This window comes from Ursus arctos, unplaced genomic scaffold (genome assembly GCF_023065955.2).
Source record: "Ursus arctos isolate Adak ecotype North America unplaced genomic scaffold, UrsArc2.0 scaffold_9, whole genome shotgun sequence".
In the NCBI taxonomy this organism is placed as follows: domain Eukaryota; kingdom Metazoa; phylum Chordata; class Mammalia; order Carnivora; family Ursidae; genus Ursus; species Ursus arctos.
In genome coordinates, this window is record NW_026623111.1 from 2,177,533 (window position 1) to 2,193,764 (window position 16,232).

Sequence of the window (16,232 nt, forward strand, 5' to 3'; positions counted from 1 at the left end):
TGCACGGATGTGACTGCGCGCCGAGAACACTGTGCAGAGAAACAGGTGTTAGGCCAGATCGGCCTATGGACTGTGGCTGCAGACCTGCAGCTCCTGTAGTTAGAGGGCCACCTTCAGAAGAACGAGGCATAAAGGTTAAAAGAAGCTGCCTCGGAGACTTTATTTTATACCCTTCTATACTGTCTCTTGTTGTTTTTACGTGTGTATTAGTTTTATGATACTAAAGGTAGGGCTGCCGAACTTAATAAACTTACAGAGGGTGCCAGTTAAATTTGAATTGCAGAGAAATCATGAATAATTTTGTGGTGCAGGAATGCCTGAAATTGCACAGGACGTAGTTATGCCGCAAAATTATTTGTTTATCTGAAATTCAATTCTAACTGGGTGCTTAGTATATTATTGGGCAATGCTAATGAGATGGAAAAAGATGGGCGCCTGGCTGGCTCAGTCTCAGTCTGAAGAGCACGCGACTCTTGATCTCAGAGTCATGAGTTCAAGCCCCACCCTGGGTGTAGAGACTACTAAAAAAAAAATAAGATAAGGGGCACCTGGGTGGATCACTCTGTTAAGCATCTGCCTTCAGCTCAGGGTATGATCCTGGAGTCCTGGGATCGAGCCCTGCGTTGGGCTCCCGCTCAGTGGGGAGACTGCTGCTTCCTTTCCTTCTGCCCTTCCCACCTGTGCACTCTCTCCCTCTCTGTCTCTCACATAAGTAAATAAAATCTTAAAGTAAAATAAGATAAAAAGTAAAAAAATACAAGGAGAAAGTGCATTCCTTGTGTTCATATAACATAATATAGTATTAAAAGCACTAGTAAAATCTGACATGCCTTCAGTATGTTGGGAAACTTTTCCGTGGTGCTCAGGGTAGTGTTTCTTGCATACCGTGTAGGAGACCAGCTGTACTTGCCACGTCCGTGAGCTTTATTCTCTGTTTCCTCATCATCAGTTAGGCAGATGGTGGTCTTCAGTAGTATGCTGCTGTGCTTGCGGGGGTGCTCTCCTTATTTGTAAGGAATTCATCTCACAGTGGACAAAGTCACAGGAATTTGGAAGACCTCATGCAAGCCGTGACCCCATTGGTGGATGTGATGGAGGAATTTCTGGAGGCAGAAACCGAGACACAAATTTTGCTCACATAAGACTCTAAGACCATGAGCCCTCGGACACATTTTAAAAACCATGGCGATAATACCTGTACTTCTGTTTCCAGGTGTATGAACTGACCTTGCACTATACTCAGCACCAAGACCACAATGCTGTGACCGGGGCGCTGGAACTCCTGCAGCAGCTGTTCAGGACGCCCCCGCCTGAGCTCCTGCAGGCCCTGAGCACGCCGGGAGGCGGGCCCCTCGCCGCCGTGCACCGCCAGCCCGGCTGCCGGAGCCGCAGCGGCAGTATCGTGGAGCTGCTAGGTATGTTCCTGCCAGAGGACCTGGGCTGTGCCGGCTCCCTCGTGGAATCTGGGGCCGGCACTGTGCCGGGCAGGGCGCGCTCAGCTCCTCAGAAAGCTCGTCTGTAGCCTGGAGGATGGAAGTGTGGCAAGGTTAGGTGACAAAATGAGGCCTGCATCTGAGGCTGGCTTCTCCGCTCTGACTCGGCTGCCTCCCCATGGCATCTCGCCCACCGTGAAATGAAAACTTGAGGGAAGCTATTTGCAGGACCCTCGTGCCGCTGGCCACAGTTGGGGATCTTCAGGTCCTTGTAGGGATTTTAGAGTTCCTTTCTGCCCTTGAGGCCCTTTTTTGCTGTCCTCACTGACTCTAGGACACCTCTTCCTCTACCCTGCCACTGCTCATCTTTATGCTTTGGGGGATTGGGCCCTCATCCCTCCACGGGGTGCTGCCCTATTAGCTGATCACTGGTTTTCCTCCAGCCCCTTGAGAGCTGGAGTACATGGGACCCCTGAGGCACGGCCTTTAGAATTAGATTTGGCACAGAGGAGGCTTCCGTGGTCTCGGCGGACTCCAGGCCTCCCCCGGGCTGATTTAGTACAGCGCACACACTGCATGGCCTTGACTTAGCAGCGTTGACAACCTAGAGGGTTTGACTGGAGGTGTCACCGCTGCCTTGTTTGAACATAAATGTTTGCCCGAACCGCAAGCAGAAAATGAGGATGTGCCTGTCCACATCCTGTGTACTCCAGAATCCTTTTCTCTGTGGAATGCATGCCATACAAATACTTGCTGGAGACACTAATGACTAATGAAAATTTATATTTGATTAATAGTTGACCAAGCAATCTGAGATTTCTAATGTTTTTAATTTAACTTTTTAAATGCACTTTATTTGCACTTCTTTGACATTTTAGGTTGTATCTTTAGAACTGTGTCCTGGAGTTGGTGTGATTTTCGTGTGTCAGGATTCAGGTGTTGCACTGTGGTGTTTAAGCACTGCTTGTGGAAATACGTTCACACACTGTGTAGTTTTAAAGTTGAATCACGCAGTTTGAAGATTTTCAAATGCCTTCTGCATTTTATTAGCAGCTTGTTACCTTACTTTCATCTGTCATTTTCTGTGATTTACAGCTGGAGGGGGTTCTTCATGCAGCCCTGTCCTTTCAAGAAAACAAAAAGGTGATTATTTCAGAAATGAGCGTCTCCTGTTGAGTGTCACTGCCTTTTCTGTGTTTCTGTAATGCCTTCGACTGTGTGGCTGCCTCTTCTCCACAGAGCAATTGTATGTATAAATGTAACTGGGCCCGAACGGTTCTGTAGGGTGGCTTTTGAAAATTGCTCGTATATCAAAATGGCTTTGTCATAAATTTCTAATGCTTTAGGTCAGGGGTCAGCAAACTTTTTCTGTAAAGGACCTGTTTTAGTCTTGTGGGCCTTCCTGCCTCCTCTCTATTTGGCTCTGTCTGGTGGCAGAAGGCAGCCACGGGCAATGCTTAGCTAATGGCTGTGGCTTCCTTCGTGAAACTGGATTTACAGAAATAGGCCTGCCCTAGTTTGCCTGTCCCTGCCTTAGAGACTGTTAAATTTTATAAAGGTAACTCACCTTTCCTATGAATTTTGTGTAGCATTAGTCAGGAATGATGTTTGGTTAATTATTTGGTTAATTTGGGCTGATGGTAATTTTTCAGCCACATTTAGCTTTGTACATGCCAGAACATTCTGGTAACAGTCAATTTATTTTTAAAGTGTTTGTGATCTCTAATTGGATAGTTTTGGTACACACGAACACTTTACCACACCAATTATTTTCTTTTCCGGTCTGGATTTCCATAGGAAAGAAGTGCTACCATTTTCTATTTTGAAATCTTAAAAGACGAGTCGTTTTAAGAACTTATTGAGGTATAATCGATATACAACATACAAATATTTTTTTGAGTCATGAGTTGAGGGTTTGTGAGCCTAATGCCTAGTATTACTTCTAGTACTGAATGGGACCTTAACAGGACTAATATTCTAGCCTTGATTGGGGTTAAGTAAACATTTCCTAGAACCTAGAACCCATCATATTTGGGCGGTCATAGTGCAGTATACTTAACCAAGTGGGAGATTTTGGTGAAACGCTGAGGTGGTTTGAAGGCCACCAGCTTCCAGGCAAAGTCGGTCTCTCTGTTCCTGAAGCAGGAAGGGACCGTGCAGGCAGATGGCTGAGGGGCCTCGTTGCTTAGCCGCCTTCCTGGGCGGTCCGCCATTGAGATGAGCTGTTCCTTCTGGGTAGGAAGCTGGTATGTCCTCAATATCTTTTTTTGTGTTTTTAGTGGTTTTTTGTTTTGTTTTCCTTTTTCATTGAGAGCTGCAGTTTTTAAGCTTTTTTTGTTATTTTGTTGCAGAAATCCTTTTTTTCTCCATGTGAGATCTGCAAATCTGAGAGAGAGAATAGCAGAGTTGATGTGGAATGTGGGATGAGGGCAGGGGCTGGTGTGGCGGCCTGGCAGCCCTTCTGGCGGCAGCTGGGACCTTGCACCCCTTGGGGAGGGCTCCTTGGGTCAGGGGGGCAAACCCTGATTCTCAGGATGGAGACTGCTCTCATCAACCCCCCATGAGCAGGGGGACTCTACTTGCTTTCTTGGGGTCAGCCACTTCTTCTGTAAGGAACAACCCTGTTCCTTAGATACGCCAAGTTGCTGTTAATTTTATCTAGATTTTGGGTTTCCTTTGCTTTTTCTTTGCCTTTTTCCCCCCTTTGATGTCATATCAGTACAGATTTCTGGAAGTTGTCACACCTATGACCTATTCCTTGAAAGGTAGTGAAGTTAGACATTGGAAATTGCCAATAATTATTTCTAGAGTGCCATTTAGTGACCTTTATGTGTAATGTAACCATAATAATTTAATTAGTCCAGGTAAATCATGTTGAGACTTTTCCTTTTTTTTAATCAATATAAAATAAATTAATATAATTTGGAAACCAAGAACTGTGAAATATATTTTTACAACTTTGCAGAAGATGAACTATTATTCCATCCTCCCAGATGAGACAGTGCTCAGGTTCTGATTATCAGCCATAGAGTCTGGTGGCTTAAAGGAGAACAGAGTAGAAGTGACCTTTAAGGTGACAGTTCTGTGTATGAACTCTTTCTGTTTTTAAGGTTTTATTTTGGTTCCAGTTGGCTAACATGCGGCGTTACAGTGGTTTCAGGTGCTCCGCGGTTATGCGTATGCCCTGATTGTTGTTGAAGATACGACGTGAATGTCCTAAGGGCTGATAGAATTGGTTCTAGCCATAGCTTACAATCTTTAAGATCAAATGTGATATAAGTTATTCAACATCAATACAGATTTAAGTCAGTAAGTACTTATTAATTATTAAAATACTTGGTGTTACAGTTTGAGAATCGTTGCTTGTAACTTTGTGCTGTACAGGTGTATGAATGTTAATAATATGTAAATATAGTGTCTTGGCATTCTTGGTGTTTACCACACTAGAGGTGTAAAATACTTTATATACCATATGAGAGAGTGAAATAAATATGCTTATATTTTCTGCTTAGAATGTACATCTGTTTGATTTTTAGAGTCCTTCCTGTAGCAAGCTGAAGGACTCTTGCTATCTCATTTCTTAGGGAAAGTGCTTTTTGGAGAAGCAGCAGCCTTGGAGGACGACTCTGAGTCCAGGTCGGAGGGCAGCAGCCCCGCCTTTGCAGGTAGCTCTCAGGGAGGGGCAGTGGTGTCCCCCTCCTGCCTTTCTCCTGGCCCCTCTCCTGCCCCTCGTGAAGGGCTGTGCTCCTGGGGACAGCGTGAAGCCAGCTTGCTCAAGTGGTCCCTAATTCACGCTATTTTTAGAACATTTACTTTGAAACATGTGAGTGTGTTTCCTTGCATCAAATATTTGCTGTTTTCCTTGGTTTAGGTTCTTTTAAAATTAGGTTTATACTCCCTGAGCATAAGTCTTCTTATGCAGTAGGGATGGTAGGTAAGTGTCTCATGAATTACATGGGTTGTGAGGGGAAAGTGGGATTAAAAATTGTGGAGAGCTTAACTTTGAAAGAAATTTACATTTCATTACAGATTCTTTATTCACTTTATGAGAGTGAAGTATTGATTAATATGCTGATAATTGGATTAAATGAAAGTGGTTTGGACTGTATAATCCTATCCAAAAGAATATTTTAGACAAGTGAAAATAAGACTGCAGTATATGGGAAGGAAAATCTGAATAATTCTGGTGGGGGTTATTTATTTATTCACTTACTTTTATAAAACAGAAATCGTATGTGTTTTTTGGTTTTTTTTTTAATTACAAAAGTAAAAAAAGAAAAACAACAGAACTACAGCCTCTGCAACATAACAAAGCTCAGGTGCTCACTGACCCAGTGTCTCTAGGCGGGACACTGCTGACACCTTCGTGTCGATCTTTTTGTAGTGATTTTTATGTAGTGTGTGGCTGTTTTAATGAGAATTTAAAAATGAAACTAGGAAAACGTGCTGCAGATGTGCCCTATAGCAGGTAGGACTGGCTGCTTGGAGCTCTTGGACAGGGTCTGGGGAGAAGGAGAGCCCACGTCAGAGAGATGGTGACTTTCCATCATCTCTGAGCGCGACCTGCTGAGCGAGAGTGCCCTGGGGCTTGTGCCCGACCCGGCTGCCTGTGGCTCGCAGGGTCCTTCTGTGCTGCTCCAAGCTGAGGCTGGAGCAGTTGCTCAAGGACTTGAAGTGCTGTTGGTGCTGAACATACTTCAGTTTTTACAGTGAAATGCCATTTGAGAATATTCATAGATAGCATTTAAAAAACATCTGATAATCCTTATTTTATGACTATGACATGGTAATAGAGTAAAAGGTAAGTCAAGAATACAGTAAAACAATTTTAGTAGTGTTTGAAGGATGCACTCTTGTCTTGTTTTTGAAATTTACTAGTTCATATTTTCACTGTATTTTGCGATTTTTTGCAGTTAAAACATTGGTGACAGTGAATTTTGGGGTATTTTGTAAGCATTTGGTTCCCTGTTGAACGTTTTTCCTGGCCCTTTGAAGAATGAGTGTTTCTTTGTCTTCAGCCTCAGTCAAGGGTGAGATTGGTGGCGAGCTGGCCGCCTCTTCCGGGGTCTCCACTCCTGGCTCTGCCAGTTCAGCCACCGACTCCGTGGGGCACGACATCATCACCGAGCAGCCCCGGTCACAGCACACCCTGCAGCCAGACTCGGCGGATCTGACCGGCTGTGACCTGGCCAGTGCTGCCACCGACGGGGACGAGGAGGACATCTTGAGCCACAGCTCTAGCCAGATCAGTGCCGTCCCGTCCGACCCGGCCATGGACCTGAACGATGGCACCCAGGCCTCCTCCCCAGTCAGCGACAGCTCCCAGACCACCACCGAGGGGCCTGATTCAGCCGTGACCCCTTCAGACAGTTCTGAAATTGTACGTGGGTGGAGAGGGCTGTCACCTGCAGGCCCAGACCTAGACCCTCCTTCTTATTTCCCTCTCCCCATCTAACTTGCTAATAAGAGAGCAGAGGTCACTAGCTCAGGTCATTAACGGGGAGTTCAACCCCATCTGAGACCCTTCCTGAAGGAAATGGCCAAGTGTCATTTGTGTTGAACATGGAGGTCAGAAATTAGTTGATGATATGAACTTTGCTAAAATTGAATGCATTTTAAATTCTTTAAGAACTTTCTGGCACAGGTTAAATCATTATTTAAAAAATCCGTAAGGAGCCTGTCTGTTAACAGATCTGTGGTCTTAATGCACTGTAATTAAAAACATTAATATTGTGTATTAGTTTAACATTTTTTGGCTTTTCAAAACCTTCTACAACATATCCGGTCTTGTAGAGCATGGGTTTAAGTATTTCTGGTCCCTGAGCTACTGGACAGGAAGCACCTTAAGGAAGGTCTGATCACCAAGTTTGGTAAAAGTGATATGGAGTTTAACACTCTGTTTTTTAAAAAACAATTTGTACTATTAAGTGTTCTGCTACTATTGAATAGATTTTATTAAGAACGTATTTGTTTTGGTTTGGTGTTTGGTTTTTTACGTGGATGAATGCAGAAGCATTGAATGACAAATCATGAGATAAAATACTTGCACGTCCCTATTGAGCAGTTGTTAAGTGGCCACGTGGATTCCGTTTCTGATGGCCACGTGGATTTACAGGTAGAGAGGTGGGCTCACAGTTGGGGTTTTAACTGGAAGACCTGCAGAAGGATAGGGCAAATAATTGGAACAGTGGGAAAGGGATTTTAAGTAAGGAAAGGGTGAGCAAGTTCTGGCCAGTATGCAGAGAGAGGAGAAGGTTAGGGAAAGTGCTGCTGGTTAAGTGTGTGGGGGGAGATTCTGCTGTGTGTTTATTGCGCCAGGTTCCGTGGGGTATCTTGCCTCTTTACAATGGATGATTTCTGGTGGGTTTGTTAGAAATAGGAATGAAAGGCCATAGGAAATTCTGAAAACTTTCAGTCTTTTGAAATTACCCCGTTGTTCATTGGATAACAGTGCTGGGAACGGGGCCTCTGCAGGTCTCTCTGGCCTGTAGAGAATGAACATCTTCCCTGGATAATTCCCACATTGGTGGAGTTCTTTTCTGGTTTATGAGATGCTTCCATGTCTGTTATGTAATCATTAATTATTTGCTGAACAAGTGTATTGAGCGCCTGTTAAGTTCCAGGGATTGTTCACAACCTGGGGATGAAGCAGAGGGCACAACATACAAAACTGCTCACACGAAGCTAATGTTCTAGAGTAGGAGTCATGAGACTCCTTCCATATTGGGCCGGACAGCAAAGATCTTTGGCTTTGCAAGCCATACAGCCTCTGTTGCTCCTCTCTGCTGCTGTGATGTGAAAGCAGCCATTGACTCTATGTAAACGAACTAGCATTCCAATAAAACTTTATTTACAAAAACAGGTGGGGGGCCAGGTTTGGTCATTAGGCCATGGCTTAACTACCCCTGCCTAGTCTAGAGTGTGTGCATGTGTGTGGGGGGCAGATCATAAGCCATTAATCAATCAGTCAATAAACAAATACGTAGTCAGATGGTGATGAGTGCCATAGAGAAAAAGAAACAAGGGGATAGGGGATTTCCTCATGAGACAGCCCAGTGTGGTCGCTACGGGGCTGCTGCCGGGAGCCACCAGGTTGAGAGTTTTGGCTTGGCCATTTCCTAGCCGTGTAACCTGGAGCACTTGTGTCCCTTCTTGCCTCAGTTTTCTTATTCACAAACTGAGGGTAACAGTGCTTGCGCTCTAAGACTTAGGGAGATTAAGGGAGATGATACATATAAAGTGTTTTTCGATCCTGCCTGGGGTGTAGTAAAATATTCAGAAAGTATTGTTTTTTTAATGGTGAAATTTCTTGTTTTAATACATATCTATTTTTAAATGAGATAAGGTTGTTTTGGTAAACTGATTGGGAGAGTGAAGGAAACCATGGCTTTCTTGGTTGATTTTGAACATGTGGCTTGATGTTTTTTATTTAAGCCTAAGGATTTGGAATGACTTTTTAAAAATGATACAGAATTTATTTCAGTTATTGCTAGTGTATTGAGGTTCCATCACTCAGTTTTTCAGGTAAATTACATGGGATTTCAAGTGAATGTGAAAAATTTTGCAATATGGAATCATAATCCAAGTTTGCGGCCAAGTGTAGGATATATTGTGTCCAAAACTTAGTTGATTTAGTCCTAGCAGTTTAGAAGCTAACCTAGTGTAGTGTTAGGTGTTTGTCTAAAAGATTTTCCTCATTGTTGACTTAACTGTAAAGTTTGCTTATAAAGATAAAAGATTTTTGTTTAGATTTTGTTTTTAACATCACAAAGAGAAATTTTCAGATTGGAATTTCTTTGGCATTTTTGTAGTTGTTAAGCTTTTCCTAATGTAGCAGTGTGTGATCCGTGTGTGATCCGTGTGTGACCCATGAAGCTTGATCATTGACACGCATGCCTCTCCGTGCATTTCAGGAAATGACCTTTGTGTGAGTACGTGAGATGTGGTCCATGTGATTTCTGCCTTTGCCTTTCCATGTTGGAGAGCCTGTCCCGTGGTGATGTCCCTTCAGAGCCCTCACCAGCCCCTCTCGAACCATGCAGGTGTTAGATGGTGCCGACAGCCAGTATTCGGGGGTGCAGATCGGACAGCCGCAGGACGAGGATGAGGAAGCCACGGGCATTCACCCGGATGAAGACGCAGATGCGTTCAGAAACTCTTCAGTTGGTATGTGGACTTCAGCAGTGCGGTGTGGACTGGTCTTGTTCTCAGCCCTGACAGTCTCAGTTTTACCTTAGCTTCCAAGAAGAAATCTTTGGGTAGCTTTGTCTTCGGAGTTGTAAATAACGAATGAGGAAGGTCAGTTGAGGAATGACTGTCCTTGTTCTTGATCTAAATCCTGTACTTTCATGTGGACTTTGTATAAATATGAATACTGGTTTTTTTAATTGGAAACTTGTCACTCAATCTCGATTTCTCTGATTTTGAAGCCCTTCAGCAAGCACATTTATTGAAAAGCATGGGCCACAGCAGGCAGCCCTCTGACAGCAGTGTAGATAAATTTGTCTCCAGAGATGAAGCTGCTGAGCCAGGAGATCAAGAAAACAAGGTGAGATATTTAGGCATGAGGCCACTCGGCATTCTGAGCTCGTGTGAGTGTTTGAGATCACTGTGGCTGCTGTCCGCGTGCCTTGCTTCTAGTTTTCCCATCTCTGAGCTTCTGCTCAGCTCTTTCGCCTTAAATAGTGACCCCTTCCTAGGTGTGCTCTTCTTTTCTGCCTCTCCGGGTACAACCCAGATCCTGGAGAATTGCCTGAAGTTCTGCCCCCTTGAGAGTCCTTCCCAGACAGCTCTGTCTCACACTGATTGCTACTTCACCTGATTTCTTGGGCCATTCATTTGATGGTCTTCCACTGTCTGACAGCATTTCTTGGTTTTATTCATTGAATTATGCATTTGTTTGTTTATGGTGGTAAAATACATAGAAAGTTCGCCATCGTAACTGTTGCGAAGTGGGTAGCTCAGTGGCATAAGTGCATTCACATCGTGCGGCCATCACCACCCTCCATCTCCAGAACTCTTTTCCTCTTCCCAGATTGAAACTCTGTCCGCATTAACCTCTAACTCCCCATTGCTCCCTCCTCCCAGCCCCTGGCTCCCACCATCTACTTTGTGTCTCTGTGGCTGTGACTATTCTAGGAAGCGCGTACAGGTGGAACCACGTGGTATTTGTTCTTTTGTGACTGGCGTATTTCGCTGGGTGTAATGTCCTCAGGGTTCATCCATGTTGTAACAGGTGTCAGGATTCCCTGACAGGATTCGCTGACACTGAAGAGTATCGCACTGTGCAGGTGGACCCCATTTTCTTTTCCTGTTCATCTGATGATGGACACTTGGGTTACTTCTGCCTTTTGGCTGCTGGGAATGATGCTGCTGTGAACGTGAGGGCGCAGGCGTCTCTTCAAACCCTGCTCTCCGTTCTCTTGGATATACACCCAGAAGTGGAATTTCAGGGTCCTATGGTAGTTCCAGTTGTAGGTTTTTCTGAGGACCCCTCGCACCGTTTTCCACAGCAGCTGCACCAGCCGCACCAGCCTGCGATCCCACCAGCCGTGCACAGGGTTCCGGTTTTCCCACATCCTCGCCAGGGCTTGTCATTTTCTGGTCTTTTTCGAGAGTAGTCATCCTACTGGGAGTGAGGTTGTATATCATTTGGTTTTGACTTGCATTTCCCTAATGGTGAGTGATGTGGGACATCTTTTCATGTGCTTACTGGTCATTCGTATGTCTGCCTTCGGCTCAGGTCATGATCCCAGGGTCCTGGGATCGAGTCCCGCATTGAGCTCCTTGCTCAACAGGGAGCCTGCTTCTCCTTTTGCCTCTACCACTCCCCCTGCTTGTGCTCACTCTCTGACAAATAAATAAAATCTTAAAAAAAAAATTCCTTTAGGGCAGGAAACAGTTTTGTACTTAGTCCCTCTGTAGATGTTCAGTCGTCCTGCAGCCCCCACACCTCCTTCCAGGTCCCACTCCAGCCAGGTCTGTTCCCTCTCAGCTCTGGGCATTCGCAGGGCTCTTGCCTGTGCCTAAATAGCTTGCGCTTGTCCTGTAGATGGTGGCTTATGCTGTCCTTTCCCGAGCCGCCTTTCCTGAGTGCCAGCTCCCAGTTGCCTTCTCTCCAGCGTGCCCTCCCTGCACACTGAGCTCATCCCTGCCACCACCCACTTGACCCTGTGGCCTAGCTGCCTCTGACCACTCTGACTCTACTCCACTGTGATCTGTGAGGCCAGTCTTGTGTGTGACAAAGATGGGCATCTCTGTGTCCCCAGCATGTGGCATAAATGCTGTTCCAGTTCTGTTTGTTGAGCACACTACTGAGTGAATGTATTGGTTCCTTGATTCTAAGATGAACAAGTGTTACTTTCTTTGCTGTAGCCTTGCCGGATCAAAGGTGACATAGGACAGTCTACTGATGATGATTCTGTCCCTCTTGTGCACTGTGTCCGCCTTCTGTCTGCTTCGTTTTTGCTGACCGGGGAAAAAAATGGTAAGTATAGAGAGTCAGGTACAGAGCTGAAGGAAATACCTAGGTCTCAAGGTCAACTTGGTGACTGATTCGCGCCTCATTGCCATAGCAGAGGGAGGGAGTAGAGTCTGGGGTGAGTGGCAGTTTTCACTGACTGATGGGAGAAGAGCGGGGATGTTGGGGGAGCTGGGTTACTGGGTCTAGTTTTGTTTCTGTGGAAACTAAATGTTTACTGCTTTGAAGGTGACCACGGTGGTTTCCTTGCAGTGTTGGTTCCGGACAGGGACGTGAGGGTCAGTGTGAAGGCGCTGGCACTCAGCTGTGTGGGAGCTGCTGTGGCCCTTCATCCTGAATCTTTCTTCAGCAAACTTTATAAAGTACCTCTTGACACCGTGGAGTACCCTGGTATGTTACAAGGTCACGGCTCATCCCTCGTGTTTAATCGTTACTTCAAAAAAAACTGTTTCAAGCCATCTTGGCTGTTTTAGTTTAGAGTGATATGTTTTTTGAGTTAATTTGTGTTATTTTTGAACTTTGCTGTAGCTCCATGTAAAACACATAAATGGTAGTGTTTTTCGCGTTTTGGGCTCCCTGTAGATGTGTTGTTTAGTTTAAACACACATGACGACACAGTAGGTATGTGGGAACATAAGGGCCACTTTACATACATATTAGATTTATACCAAAGGCACAAATTGTGTATAATCAAAATTGCTTTGGGTCACACTCAGCCAGGCCAGATGTTCACACTCAGACAAGTGGGACCCGAGACGAGCAGCAGCAGATCCAGGCTCCTGTAGCACAGGCTCTGGGACACACTCTCATGTTGGAGTAAATGGGGGAGGAAGCGCCCTTCTAAAATTACCCTCCCGCGTTCTCTCCCTTTCTGTGGGCGAGGGGACACACTTGTGTTTTTGAATTCGTATTAGGTAAGTGTGGACTAGTTTGAGTTTCTCTAATCTTTTTTTTTTTTTTGAAGTGAAATCTTGGAATTTTGATTATTGGCTGGCAACCTGGAATTATAATCCAGAACATCTATTGTGTTGAAGTGATATCAAGGCTATGATGAATCTAGAATCCTTAAACCCCATAGTATTTTTTTCTACCACTCATGGCTATATTCAAGTCTCTTCTAGATTTGGATTGTCCCCCCACCTTTTTTTTTTTCTCTCTCCTGAGAATGAAGCTTTTATTCTGAATTAGAAAGTTGATGGTAGGGGCTTGTACAGTGGCCGGGCAATTTATCTCTGCAGAGGAGCAGTACGTGTCAGACATCCTGAGCTACATCGATCACGGAGACCCCCAGGTCAGAGGAGCCACGGCCGTTCTGTGTGGGACCCTCATCTCTTCCATCCTCAGCAGGTCCCGCTTCCAAGTGGGAGACTGGATGGGCACCGTCAGGGCCCTGACAGGTAACGGCGGAGTTTTCAGTGTATTTTCTAGGTAGAATTCCCAAGTTCAAGTTTACGTAAAGGCACTTGCTGTTTGCTCTTCTGGTCAGGAAATACATTTTCTCTGGCGGACTGCATTCCTTTGCTGCAGAAAACTTTGAAGGATGAATCTTCTGTGACTTGCAAGTTGGCTTGTACAGCTGTGAGGGTAAGCATAATCTTTTGTGGAAATGAATTCTTTGATTGGTGGAGATTTTACCATTGTTATAATTAAAATTGGGCTCAATACTAAGTAGTCCTAGACATTCTGAAGCTATAAACAATAGTAAACATGTATGTGTCCACCAGTCCGCTGCAGAAAGAAAGCATAACCAGTAAAGGTTTGTTTAGTACAGTGTATTTCAATACTCAGAGTGTTTGTTCGAAATGTTCCTTTTTCTCAAGGGTCTGTTTAGAAATATACTGTGCCAGCATGAAGACTAAAACCTGTTGAATTAAACACCACCGGCGCTCTCAGGCCATAGAGCACTGAGTCAAGGGGAGCCGCGAGATTATTTAGTGACCTCTGTGTTGTGTCCCTGCAGCGCCTCCAGCCTTTACGTGGCGGCGTGAACCTTTGTAGATCAGCTGGTCTGTAAATCTCAGCTGGCCAATCAACAAGAGTAAAGATTAACCAGTAAAAATCAAAGCCAAAACCCAACAATTGTCAAATGAATAGGATACCTTCCCTTTTCAAAATTTCATGGCCAGAATTGTTCCTTAGTTCGAAATGTTATTTCAGTCGGTCTGTCTCTCCGGGAGCACAGCGGGTTGCTGGCCCCGAGTCCGCTCGCGTCCGCTGTGTGGAAGTGCCCGTGTGTGCGTGGAGGGGCGGGAAGGGCGCAGCCACAGGGGCTGTGCCGTCGCGGGGGGCCGCGGAGTACATGGCGCGTAGCAAAGGGCATGGGTCCCCTGTCAGCCCCGGGTCTGAGACTGGTTTTAGAATGGAGTGGTTTAGCCCTGATCCATGGTCGAGGATTGGTGTCTGGGAGTAGAGGCCACGACCAAGACAACAGCAGGAGGAAGAAAGAAAGTGATGTGGAAGGGACACATTTAGTTTTAAACTAGAGTTAACGACATTTCTGAGAGATGTGGGACAAGTGCAGCATCCCTGCTGTGGTTAGAAGAAGAGGAAATGGGTGTGTGGAGGCGTGATGTCATAACTGTCAGGAGGCAGCGACGGCCGGGGCTGACCCCGACGCCGTCCCACGGTGGCCTTGTCTTCCAGCACTGTGTCATGAGTCTCTGCAGCAGTAGCTATAGTGAGCTGGGACTACAGCTGATCACCGACGTGCTGACCCTGAGGGATAGTTCCTACTGGCTGGTGAGGACGGAGCTTTTGGAAACTCTTGCAGAGATTGACTTTAGGTAAGTGATGAATCAGGTTCGTGAGGTCCGTAAACCAAAGCAGCTCGGGAGTTTGAACCAGGAATTGAAAGGCCTGGGTCAGTCACCAAGTACTGATTCGTGGTGGTCTTCAAGTAACCTGTGAGTTGGGAATCTGGGCAGCATGGAGAGCTGATGCTGGTTTCCTCCTCAGCTTGCTCTGTGCTTGGGATTTTAAAATACGGGCGGAGGAGTAGATCTTTCTGGTGTTCTCAGTCATCTGAGCATTCTGGATGGTGGGAATAAGAGCGCTTGGACTTGCATCACTCCTGCTTGTATGTACAAAAGGAATGTCCTCCTCATTATACTGAACTTAGGTCAGACGGCCGTCTGTACTTCATTGCAATTAAAAAATAACTTGATGCCTTTTTCATTTTCTAAGAGTAAGTTTGGTTTAAGATGTTTTCTTTTAGTGCTTTCTTTTAGAAGGGGAAATTTCTTTTATTATCCAGGCATTTGGGTGTTTTTTAAGCCACTATTATAAAGTGCTTGTTATGTGCCAGGCCCAGGGCTAGTGCCCTGAGTTGTTGTGGTTAGTTTCTTTCTCCCTCAGAACATCTCTGTGAACGAGGGGTTGCTCTCAGCTCCACCCGCTGGGAAGGACCCTGGGGTGGGGGGGGGAATCTGCCCGAGGCAGTGCGGCCCCTCCCCACAGTCCGCCCTCACCTTCCCTGGTGGCTGAGCTCACTCTGAGGCCACTTGGAGTCTTTCGCAGTAATAGATCTTGGTATTTATTTTGAAGAAAACGGTTTACTGATCTGAAATGAGGAGAGGAATGTGAAGTCTACTTACTTAAAAACCTTCGTCCTTCTGTGGGTCTGAGGAAGTGCTCCCTCGCCGGCCTTCCTGGGCGGCTGGACCAGCCCCCTCCAGAGCCGCCTTTTTCTGTGTCCTGTCTGTCAGGGTCGTGCAGGCCGACGGTGGATGTCTGTGGAGTCACTAAATTGTTTCGTGTTAAAAATGTTCTTTTGTTAGGTTGGTGAGCTTTTTGGAGGCAAAAGCAGAAAACCTGCACAGAGGGGCCCATCATTACACAGGGGTAAGCACTTCATTTTTGTGAGGCCGCGTCGTAACTTCCAGGAGTTGCGCTTTCCCAGGGCTGTGGGTCTCCTCTGAGTGCGCTCTGTTCTAGAAGGACTCTGCGATTCAGGTCGTGACAGTCATGATTGTGTGTATGAATTTAAGACTAGTGATCATGAGTTCTTCCTCATTGGCCTTCCAAAATATCTTACCTGAAATTGGGTTAAAGACAGACATATCAATTTTTGTTATCCTTCTCTCTGAAGCTTTTAAAACTGCAAGAACGAGTGCTGCATGATGTCGTCATCCATCTGCTCGGGGACGAGGACCCCAGGGTGCGGCACGTTGCTGCAGCAGCACTGATGAGGTATTCAGCACGCCTTTTCTCTCTTTGCTCACTTTCTTGGTGGAGGCGCTAAATGGTAGGAGGTGGGGAGCTGGGTCATCCAGAGAGTAGGTCAGCATCCCCAGAATCTGGGCGCTCACTTCCAGCTCCTC

At 45.7% G+C, this 16,232-nt stretch overlaps 1 protein-coding gene across 1 annotated transcript in view; it reads left to right on the forward strand.

The window, feature by feature from the left end:
* HTT (huntingtin) overlaps positions 1-16,232 on the forward strand; it is a 135,269-nt gene that overhangs the window by 36,704 nt on the left and 82,333 nt on the right. The window contains exons 9-21 of the mRNA XM_026486044.4: positions 1,214-1,415; positions 2,529-2,576; positions 5,018-5,098; positions 6,452-6,813; positions 9,476-9,599; positions 9,863-9,981; positions 11,808-11,919; positions 12,166-12,303; positions 13,152-13,310; positions 13,400-13,497; positions 14,557-14,696; positions 15,690-15,753; positions 16,001-16,101. Coding sequence (XP_026341829.2) covers positions 1,214-1,415; positions 2,529-2,576; positions 5,018-5,098; positions 6,452-6,813; positions 9,476-9,599; positions 9,863-9,981; positions 11,808-11,919; positions 12,166-12,303; positions 13,152-13,310; positions 13,400-13,497; positions 14,557-14,696; positions 15,690-15,753; positions 16,001-16,101 — 1,748 coding nt within the window. The remainder of the gene's footprint in view (positions 1-1,213; positions 1,416-2,528; positions 2,577-5,017; positions 5,099-6,451; positions 6,814-9,475; positions 9,600-9,862; positions 9,982-11,807; positions 11,920-12,165; positions 12,304-13,151; positions 13,311-13,399; positions 13,498-14,556; positions 14,697-15,689; positions 15,754-16,000; positions 16,102-16,232) is intronic.